Source organism: Priapulus caudatus, unplaced genomic scaffold, assembly GCF_000485595.1.
Source record: "Priapulus caudatus unplaced genomic scaffold, Priapulus_caudatus-5.0.1 Scaffold829, whole genome shotgun sequence".
NCBI classification, from domain to species: Eukaryota; Metazoa; Priapulida; class Priapulimorpha; order Priapulimorphida; family Priapulidae; genus Priapulus; species Priapulus caudatus.
In genome coordinates this window covers 20,190-32,104 of record NW_014577890.1, presented here as the reverse complement: position 1 = coordinate 32,104, position 11,915 = coordinate 20,190, and the positions used below count along the sequence as shown (strand labels likewise).

General features: G+C 49.0%; 1 protein-coding gene across 1 annotated transcript in view; it reads right to left on the bottom strand.

Moving 5' to 3' along the window:
- The window catches only part of LOC106813817 (aspartyl/asparaginyl beta-hydroxylase-like), a 39,886-nt gene extending 29,031 nt beyond the window's left edge, over positions 1-10,855 (bottom strand). Inside the window, exons 1-3 of the mRNA XM_014818046.1 lie at positions 10,753-10,855; positions 2,359-2,501; positions 231-1,193 (exon numbers count right to left, since the gene is read on the bottom strand). Coding sequence (XP_014673532.1) covers positions 231-1,193; positions 2,359-2,464 — 1,069 coding nt within the window. The 5' untranslated portion in view covers positions 2,465-2,501; positions 10,753-10,855. The remainder of the gene's footprint in view (positions 1-230; positions 1,194-2,358; positions 2,502-10,752) is intronic.
- Positions 10,856-11,915: the final 1,060 nt, after the last annotated feature.

Here is an 11,915-nt window from a genome sequence, read left to right as displayed (position 1 = left end):
TGGAATTCCATCACCATCGTCATCTGTGTTGTCTTGAAGAATGTCAGGAATTCCATCTCCATCTTCATCTTCTAGTCTGTCTGGAATTCCATCCCCATCGGAATCTGTGTTGTCTTGAAGAATGTCAGGAATTCCATCTCCATCTTCATCCTCTAGTCTGTCTGGAATTCCATCCCCATCGGAATCTGTGTTATCCTGAAGATAATCAGGTATTCCATCGCCATCTTCATCTTCCAGTCTATCCGGAATTCCATCACCATCAGAGTCAGTGTTATCCTGAAGATAATCAGGTATTCCATCTCCATCCTCATCTTCCAATCTGTCTGGAATTCCATCACCATCAGAATCGGTGTTATCCTGAAGATAATCAGGTATTCCATCTCCATCTTCATCTTCTAGTCTGTCTGGAATTCCATCACCATCAGAATCTGTGTTATCCTGAAGATAATCAGGTATTCCATCACCATCTTCATCTTCTAGTCTGTCTGGAATTCCATCACCATCAGAATCTGTGTTATCCTGAAGATAATCAGGTATTCCATCACCATCCTCATCTTCCAATCTGTCTGGAATTCCATCCCCATCAGAATCTGTGTTGTCTTGTAGAATGTCCGGAATTCCATCTCCATCTTCATCTTCTAATCTGTCTGGAATTCCATCACCATCAGAATCCGTGTTATCCTGAAGAATATCAGGAATTCCGTCGCCATCCTCATCTTCTAGTCTGTCTGGAATTCCATCACCATCGGAATCTGTGTTGTCTTGAAGAATATCAGGAATGCCATCACCATCCTCATCCTCTAGCCGGTCTGGAATTCCATCACCATCTGAATCGGTGTTATCCTGCAGAATATCAGGGATTCCGTCACCATCATTATCTTCCAGACAATCAGGCGTGCCATCACCATCCTCGTCCTTGCAGTTCTCGAGAATATCAGGAATTCCATCACCGTCTTCATCTTCTAACCGGTCCGGAATTCCATCCCCATCAGAATCTATGTTGCTCTGAAGAATATCGGGGATTCCGTCACCGTCACTGTCTTCCATACAGTCCGGAGTACCATCACCGTCCGCATCCTTGCAATGCTGCAGAATGTCAAGGATTCCATCGCTATCACGATCAAGCTTGTTCGCGTGGTGAACATCTTCCTTATCTAGCGACGTGTGGCCATCCCTCTTGTCCTCTGCGTGTGCTGAAATAGTTTGACCCGCGTTAGAATACAAAAAGCACCCACGATGCAATCAATCTGCGAAATCATAACACACGGATTTAGTCATTACATAATATCGCGAATCGCCAACGTTACCCTCGACAAAGCTATTATTATTTTAATCGAAAAATCGTTTCACGCCCCCACCTTCTAGTCAGATGCCATGGTAATATCCACAGCAAACCGTAGCCGACAAAAACCATCACGTATACTGCGAAAGCACTTCGAATTGTTCGATATTATCGACGTTCGTTTTGCCTTGCTAGAAACTCATAATTATTAACTCGGGCCACATCTATTTCCGTCTCCAAGTAATAGCTTAACGACCTTGAGCTTTCGACTGTCACGCAGCCAGACATCGGCAGAAGTGTTTGTAATGGCGGTTTAAACGTCCGTTGTTCTAGCGCTGGCCTGTCACTAAAATCTTAAACTTCGTACGCCCGTCGCCGCATAGCTGCTACGTGTTACACATTAGCCCTCGATCAGTCATATATACCAGCGCTACAGGCATGCCGCCACTGATCTATATATACTAACTATATTAGTATATATATAATACGTATGTATATATATATACATATATATATAAAAGTTCAGGTTTCTAAATGCAAGTTAAATTACGCAGAAAATAATGATGACAACAACCGGAGACATAATTATGCACTAACGTTTTCACTTTATTGTTAAAACGTTAAAACGAGATAAAGTGAAACGTGAAAACGTTAGTGCATAATTATGTCTCCAGTTGTTGTCCATCTTAATATTTTCTATATATATATATGTATATTATAGTATGTATGTATGTTAGTATATAGAGATCAGTGGCATGCCCGCACGCACACTCCACTACGGTCGACTATTACTACGATTTTCCTATGGACTAAGCGCAGTAATAGGTTTGCTCGCTTACCGACGCTGCCTACACTAATTAATAAACGCGCTTGCAATGGATACGAGCGGAGCGGTTAATGAAAGGGAAGCCGAAATATTGACGAAAGAAATGGCGCGGCTTGCACGGGCAATGAGATCGCCGTTGCTTTGCCGATATTGTGGTTAGTGGGCACGCTGGTGGTGGTGATGGGGGGGGATATCTGGGACTGTATTTTGCGGCGGCTCCCCTTTCGCTCCGCTGCTCCGCTGTACTTACCATGAATAGAATCTCTCTCTAGAATAAAAAAGAACACACCACCAACCAGAAGCAGGAACACCAGCAGAACCGACACCGTGAGCTTGTTCGAACTTTTGCCTTCCATCTTGTTTTAGAACAGGAAACCCTGTTTAACTTGCCAGCTATAAATAAAGAGAATATCTGTGATGATGTATTACGGTGGTCGGTGGTCGAGAGAGTAGCAAGAGAGAAAGAGAGGGACAGAGAGAGAGAGAGAGAGAGAGAGAGAGAGAGAAGAGAGACAAGAGAGAGAGAGAGAGAGATGAGAGAGAGAGAGAGAGAGAGAGAGAGAGAAGAAAGAGAGCGAGAGAGAGAGAGAGAATGAAAGAGTGAGAGCGAGAAGAGAGAGAGATAGAGACACAGAAGAGAGAGAGAGAGAGAGAGAGAGAGAGAGAGAGAGAGAGGGATAGAGAGAGAGACAGAGAGGGAGACAGAGAGAGAGAGTGAGAAAGAGAAAAAACAAAGATGCACCGAGGGAGAGAGAGAGACTTGCCTCAACGGAAAGACGGAGAAAATCTCAGAAATAAACGAACGGTGCTGGAAATTGACAACTAAACTAAACCAGCCAATTATGTGCCCGCGGGTGCACACTTCGGTCGGTCGGTCGGTCGGTCGGTCGGTCGGTCGGTCGGTCGGCCCGTCGGTGCAGCGCGTGTCTCGTCGCTTCTGACTTTACGTACGCGTACTAAAAGGTACGCAGCTCGATTCAAACCCGTCTTAGAACCGTACGAATCGTCGCAGACTATGTTTTTGTTTTTCGTCACGAGATGTTAGGCTTCAGTCGTCTTACCGATCTCATTTGCATATATCCCTCTGCCGCCTAATTACATTTCGAGCGGCTTACGTATCGCCTAAATTAACGAACAGCGACGAAGAGATGTATTTCTCTGTCCCGGCGAGGGCTTTCTGTTGGACAACAACATACGCAGCGCTCATCGCTCGTTAAGAAATTACCCGGGGTTGGGGTTGGGAAGGGGGAGGGGAAGGGGAGGGAAAGGAGCTCGCATAAGCTATTACGGTGAACTAATAATCTTGCCGTGGTAACGTTAATCCGATAGGTGTGTGTGTGTGTGTATGTGTGTGTGTGTGTGTGGTGTTGTGTGTGTGTGTGTGATGTGTGTGTGTGTGTGTGTTGTGTGTGTACGTGTGGCGTGTGCGTGTGCGTGTGCGTGTGTAGTGTCGTGCGTGCTTGCGGTTGTTCGCGCGTGCGTGCGCGTGCGTGCGCGTGCGCGTGCCGTGTGCGCGTGCGCGTGCGCGTGTGCGTGTGTGTGCGTGTGGTGTTGCCGCCGCAACACACGGAAGGTTGTCTCCACGGGTTTATATGAAACAATAGGTAATCAGATCATTCTGTTCTTTGCACAGTGGGTATACTGAGCAAGCACCTGTAGCAGCAAGCATGAGTAATAAAGGTTTGAGCAGGCACCTGTAGCAGCAAGCATGAGTAATAAAGGTTTGAGCAGGCACCTGTAGCAGCAAGCATGAGTAATAAAGGTTTGAGCAGGCACCTGTAGCAGCAAGCATGAGTAATAAGGTTTGAGCAGGCCACTGTAGCCCCAGCAAGCATGAGCTAATAAAAGGTTTGAACAGGCACCTGTAGGCAGCAAGCATAGTTAATAAAGTTTTGAGAGGCACTGTAGCATGCTAAGCTATGAGTAATAAAGGTTTGAACAGGCACTGTAGCAGCAAGAGAGTAATAAAGGTTTGAACAGGCACCTGTAGAGCAAGCATGAGTAATAAAAGGTTTGACAGGCACCTGTAGCAGCAAGCATGAGTAATAAAGGGTTTGAACTAGGGGGACACCTTGTAGCAGCTCAAAGCATGAGCTTAATATAAGGTTGAACAGCGCGCCTGTAGCAGCAAGCCATGAGTAATAAAGGTTTTTGAACAGCGCCCCTGCCGATTCGCACGATGCACGTGCTACACGTCAATTCACGCGTGTTGCGAAGCCGCACGCCTGCGCCGTAACCCTTCATCTACACGCACGCGTACGGATACGTGCTGCGGCGGCGAAAAAACTCACACATCAAAACCAGGGGCCCGTTGTAGAAACAAAAGTTTAGTCTTAACATTAGTCTTAACATTAACTTTTCCACTCGTAAAAACCGTTTGACAGAACACGCTTAATGTTACGAGAACGAAAAATCTCGAAAATATCCTCTTCACATTAGGAGAGCCCATACCCTCTCGTAACTTTAATATTATATGAACAATAACACATTACACTACGAATTACAATATATAGTATATATATTTATAATTTAATGAGTAACGTGTGTGTTTTTATTATAAAAAACGTGCAAAAACATTAATTATCTACCGATTCATAAAACAAAAACAAACATTTACGGCATTTGTTCTCTTGCTTTTAATGGTTGGTTGCCACTGGCACGACTCTCGCGATCTCGTGTTACAGTGTGAGAATTTGTCTGTTGTGCCAGAATAAATTCATGACCCCACGTCGTTTATTCATCAAATATTAATTTATATGTGGTTAGCCTCTATTATGCATTATTACTGTGATGCTACGATTAAATGATGGTATGAATTTGAATTTTGCGATCGATTCTCCATTCCAATCAGCCAGCCTTGTGATGAAGTTCCTGTTATCGTAAGTTTTCTAATAGCTGCGATGTGTTTCTCCAACGTCCTCTCGCTACATTACAATTAGTCGCTAAGTGTTATCTTTAGCATTACATTAGCTATTAACTTTACGATGTTTCTGACAACGGCCCCCAGATTCGCAGCGGCACCGTGGTGTGTGTCGTGTGTGTGTGTGTGTGTGCGTGTGTGTGCGTGTGTGTGTGGTGTGTGTGCATGTGTGTGTGTGTGTGTGTGTGTGTGTGTGTGTGTGTGTGTGTTGTGGTGTGTGTGTGTGTGTGTGCGGTTTCTGTGTGTGTGGTAGTGTGTTGCGTGATAACATTAACATTAGTCGTAAGTGTTATCTTAGCATTAACATTAGCTAATTAACTTTTTACGATGTTTCTGACAACGGGCCCCCAGATTTTTCGCAGCGGCACCGTGGTGTGTGTGTGTGCTGTGTGTGTTGTGCGTGTGTGTGCGTGTGTGTGTGTGTGTGTGTGATGTGTGTGCTGTGTGTGTGTGTGTGTGTGTGGCTGTGTGTGCTGGCGCTGGTTCGTGTGTGTGCGTGTGTGTGCGTGTGTGTGTGTCGTGTCGCGCGTGTGCGTGTGGTGTCTGTGTGTGTTGCTGCATGTTGTGTGTGTGTGTGTGATGTGTGTGCGGTGTGTGTAGCGTGTGTGGATGTGTGTGTGTGTGTGATGGTGTTGTGTGTGTGTGTGTGTGTGTGCCCATGTGTGTTTGCGTGTGCGTGCGCTGTGTGTTTGCGTGTGGTCGTGCGTGTCGTGTGTGTGGTCTGTTGTGCTGTGTGTGGTGTGCGTGTGTGTTTGCGTGTGTGTGGTGTGTGTGTGTGTGTGTCTGTCCTGTTACGCCGACAAACCAACGTTGATGCGGTGCTTCATAATAATACAAAAACTCTCTCGGCGTTGTTACATTACTGGGGAGGTGTGGATTTCAACATTAACCAGAGGCCGGACGTGCGACGGACGCGTTCCTGATTGCATGTGATGATCATGATAGCTTTAGCAGACGCGATGACGCATGCAATTGTCTGATCGCCTTACTGGCAGCGTTCACGTCATCAGACACACACACGCACGGAACGCACACATGTGAAAACAAACACACACAAGCATGGGGGGGGGGGCGCCCGCGCGCGCTCACATGCACGCACACACGCACGCACGCAGTTCAGCCACGCCGGCTAATTATCTATTCAATACTTTGGTATCATCGTTTATATTATATAGACTACTCACCGCGCGCTCCACAGGACATTAACACACACAGCTACGCACGCACGCACGCACGCACGCACGCACGCACGCACGCGCGCCCACACGCGACATTCACACACACAAGCACGCACGCCACGCACGCTACGCACGCACGCCGCACTGCACGCACGCGCGCACCACAGACATACACACACACAGCACGCACGCACGCCACGCATCTCACGCGCGCACCACAGACATACTACAACACAAGCACGCACGCAGCACGCACGCCACGCACGCACGCGCGCACCACAGACATACACACTACACAAGCAGCACGCACGACGCACGCCGCTGGGCCACTGCGCGCCCGACACAGACATACACACACACAAGCACGCACGCACGCACGCACGCACGCACGGCCGCGCGCACCACAGACATACCACACACACAAGCACGCAACGCCACGACGCCACGCACGCCCACGCGCGCACCACAGACATACAACACACACAAGCCACACAGCACACACACACACACACACACACACACACACACACACACACACACACACACACACACACACACACACACACACACGCACACAGTTCTGCCACGTTTAATCATTCGCCTGCCTTCAATGAGTTATGCCGGCTATTCGCAGCAACACGCCACAGAAGGATACGCGCGGATGGCAACGGCTGGGTCTCATATCCCTGGAGGCTGACAACATACATGCATTCACTGCCGCCTCACTCACTCACTGCCTGAGTGGACAGCCTTAGAAATGAGCTCTTGATATCATCTAAGTTCGTAACTTCATCGCATGAAATGATATAGGCTCGGTGAATCTACGCGGGGGTAGTGGAGCGGATATGCACCCGGGAGGGGAGAGCTAGCATATACGGTCGTCTATTTATTGTAGGTTTCACTCCATGGGCTTCACCTCGCAATAGGGCAAGTCACGTACAAAATAGCACACGCTGAAGTTGTCGTTTGAAGCGAGGTGCTGGTGCCTGCTCCCTTGGGCAGCACGAGAAACGCTCACGGTGCGGCCTACCAACTTCCATCTTGCAAAATAGATTATAAGGAAATTTCATTCTACTCAAGCGCCGCCGTGGGCTGGAATGCATTGCCAGAAATAGCAGGGACAGCTCTGACAATTCAATGCTTTAGGACTCTAGGATTGCTACTAGCGACATCTAAGAAGAATACAACCCTGCCTCCCCTCATTCGATGTTGCGCCGCCCACAAATGAATAAATTAGATAAAATCGTTTAAATCGCTGATAACGTTGATCGGAAGAGGATGGGGAAGAAAAAGAAGAAGAAGAAGACGAAGGAGGAGGAGGAGGAGGAGGAGGAGGAAGAGGAGAAAGATGCGGAAGGGGAATAGGGAGAGGAGGAATGGGAGGGAAAGCATGAGGAGGGGAAGGAGGAGGAGGGGAAGGAGGAGGATGGAATGAGGAGTAGGGGGAGCCTGAAAAAGAAGATGAGATGAAAGGAGAAAGAGGAGGAGATGTATGTGGAGGAAGAGAAGGACGAGGAGGAGGAGGCGGAGTAGAAGGAAGAGGATGAGGAAGAGGGATGGAAGAGGAGAAGAAGAATTTGCCTGACAGTGATCGCGCTGATGCCACGGCGACGGTGACGATGACAAGGCCGGTGACGACACAGCGACGATGACGATACCACCGCCGTGTGTTGAGCGTCGGTGACAGGGCCGGAACCCCAGCCAGCAATCGTACGGCGTCTTCGTCTCCGCCACCGGCGGGCGTATCGAATGACGGGCAAAGCCGCCGTTGGTTTCAGCGGCGTTCCTCCATTCTGTTTACACAACGGATTTACGCACGCCGAGCTTAATAGATCGCCTGTGTCTCGGCCTGAGATACTCGCGCTGAAGCCTGCCTGCCACCCTGCATGACTTCCTGCCTGCCTGTCAGCCTGTCTGTGTATCTGTGAGCCAGTCTGCCCGCGTGCGTGCGTGCCTTCCCGTCGGCCCATCTGCGCGTGAGTACTGTACATACAGGCGCGCGCGTGCGTGCATGTGTGCGTGGGTGCATGTGTGCGTGGGTGCATGTGTGCCTCCGTGCATGCGTGCGTGTGTGCACATGTGCGTGCATGTGTGCGTGCATCTGTGCGTGCGTAAGTGCGCGCGTGTGTCGGTGAAGGTACGGCAGTGCGGAGCTGTACTGTCATACTTGTAACGTAGCCTGCCTTCACTATCACACCTGTTAAACGTAGACCTACCTTCACTATCACACCTGTAACGTAGCCTGCCTTCACTAAGTCACACGTTAACGTAGCCTGCTTCATTATCACAACACTGTAACGATAGCCTGCCTTCAGCAAAGATTATCACACGCTGAACGTTAGCCTACCTTTCAAGCCCAAACGCTGTAATGACCCTGCTTCACGTATCACGACACTGTAACGTAGCCACCTTCAACGAGTCACACCTGTAATGTATGCCTACCGTTTACTATGCACACCCTGTAAACGTAGTCCTGCCTTCAGCGTATCACACCACGCTGGTATCAGTAGGCCTACTGCACTATCCGAACAGCGCTGTAAACGTAGCCTACCTTTCACAGAATATCAACACGCTGTAAGCGTAGCCTAACCATTCACTATTCAGCACCTGTAACGTTAACCTACCTTCACTATCACAACCCTGTAACGTAGGCCCTACACTTCACTATCCACACCTGTAAACGTAGCTGCCTTCACTAATCACACCATGAACGTAAGCCATACCTTCACATATCAACACCTGTAAGCTAGCCTAGCCATTCACTATGCACACATCAATCCTGTAACATAACCCATACCTTTCACTATACACACAGCTGTAAGACGTAGCCCTAAACACTTCACTATCACACACTGTAACGTAGCCTGCCTTCACTATCACAGGGCCCCCGGACTGTAATACGTAGTTCTACGGCTCCACATATCGACACTACCGGTAACGGTAGCCTACCTTCACTATCACACCTGTAACGTAGCCTACCTTCACTATCACACCTGTAACGTAGCCTACCTTCACTATCACACCTGTAACGTAGCCTACCTTCACTATCACACCTGTACCGTAGCCTGCCTTCACTATCACTCCTGTTACGTAGCCTACCTTCACTATCACACCTGTTACGTAGCCTACCTTCACTATCACACCTGTAACGTAGCAGGCCGGGGCTTGCATACGGGCTGATCGGTGGTTACATAGTAGCAGGAGTAGTAGCTATCACGAGCTAATAATACATGAATAGTTACATGTATAGTACATAGTTACATGTAGTACATAGTTACATGTATTACATAGTTACATGTATTACATAGTTACATGTATATTACATAGTTACATGTATATTACATAGTTACATGTATTACATAGTTACATGTATAATCATGTATCATTAGCTCCTGTCGCTTTGTAAGAGCGAGAAGATGGTGGGCAGGAGGCATGGTCGGCCGGCTGTGCACGGGCCATCACAACTAGTAGCAACACGCTGCTAACGTTGTAATTGCTTGCTCGTATTTCACACGGCACACAAGTCACACCGCCAGCTATCCTTGTCCGCTTCACGTACGGTATACGGCTAAGTGTGAGAGTGTGTGGGGGGGGAGAGAAGGAAGAGGTTTGTAGAGGCAGGGGAGGGTTGTGGAGGGAGAGCTAGCGGGGGAGGATGAGGGAGAGGATGTGGGAGGTTGATGTAGATGGAAGCGAGTCGCGTGGGAGGCGAAGGAGGAGGGGCAGGCGACTGGAGTAAGGGAGACGTGATGGAGAGGGGAGGGAGAGGAGGGATAGTGGTGGGGGAGGGATGGTACTGTGCGCTACCACCAACTGGCGTGCTATTTCCGCTCGAGCGTTGCTGCAATGCGATTGACGTAGGCACGTAGGCGAGAGGTTTTGGACGCGTGCTGTATGGAAGGAACACTTTCACTCGAACAGTTTCGGGATCGCGTGAGGCAGCGTAGATCGAGCAATCGTACCAACGTTTGTAGCCAGTAGCTATAGCTAGGATTTGCAAAGCTGATCAGTTGCCACGCTAGTTCCCTATTATCTACTCCTGATACGATACAACACAGCTCTCCCCACCCCTCTCTTTCTCTGCTTCTCTCTCTCTCTCTATCTCTCTCTCTCTCTCTCTCTCTCTCTCACACACAAGATCACACAACACACACAGCACATACTCATACATATACATATCATCATAATCATACATACAATACATACATACATACATACAATACATTACACTACATATCATATACATACATACTACATACAGTACATACATACATATCAGAAACATACACACAGAGACATAATACACACTCTCCTCTCCGGTCACTTCGGACAGCACGCGCGCAACATACGCGCATTAAACACTGACATGGCGATACACGTTATCATCGGCCGACCCGACATACCACAAACACCCACGCACGCACGCTGAGGCACGCAGCCGCACAACACACACACACTTCGGCAGCAGCAACGACAACCCCCTCAACGCGCTTCGCTGCTAACTAACGCTGTCTAGCGCAGTGCACAGTGCAGTGAAACAGCTTACCATCGTGGGAAAGTCGAGGCGCTCAGGCAGGGTGCAGATAAGTCACTGGTGGCTGGCCAGCGTGAAGCTATAGCTTGTAGTGCAGGATCTTCGCTGGCGGCACGCGGCGAAGCTAGATTCTAGGCGGCGTCGCGTGAACGTACAGTCGAACGACGGCGTAAGGTCGTGTGAAAAGACGCGCTGTTCTGTTCTCGGTGTTGTACGCGGCGCGGCGCCGTGTGTGTGTGTGGTGTGTGTTGTGGTGTGTGTGTGTGTGTGTGTGTGTGGTGTGTATGCATGCCAGATATCTACACATATATGCGTATATACATGTGAAGTTATTATTGGCCTAGGAGTCTAATTGGGCGTTCTGAAAATAGTCGTGCCTGTTACGGAGGCTTGTAATATAGGTGGGAAGAGGTCATGGCTCTGCGTCGTAATTCATTATGCAATTGTTTCACGGGTACACACGCACCACGAACACGCACGCACAGAACACACACACGTCACGCGAACACCATGCACGACACACCACACACGCACGCGTGCCACTGGCCAACTGACAGCAGCATGAACACACGGGGCACGAATAACAATATCAATACTGCAGCCACAACGCACACACACCACACGTGCGAGACGCACACGCACACACTACACGCACACGCGCGATACGCACACGCACATAGCACCACAGACGCGCGAACGCACACGCACAATTGCACGCACACGCGCGAACGCAGCATGCACACAGCGCACACGCGCGCAACGCCACCGACACACAGTCGACACGCCGCGAATCGCACGACGGGTCACTACCACGCACACACAAACACACAACGACACATACACATGACACACTCTCTCTCTCTCTCCTCTCGTCTCTCTCGGTCTCTCTCTCTTCATCTCTCTCTCTCTCTCTCTCTCCTCTTCTCGCTCTATTCTATATCGCTAGCCTCTCTCTTTCTCACACTCACACACATTCACACACACACTACAACAACACATCGGCGCACAGTACATACATACATACATAGCATCACATATCATAGAACAGTACATACATACATACTACATACATACAATACAAACCAACAGCAACCAGCGGGGGTCTCACACACACCACACAGCACACCAACACACCATCTCACACACACCACCACACACACACACACCCACACACA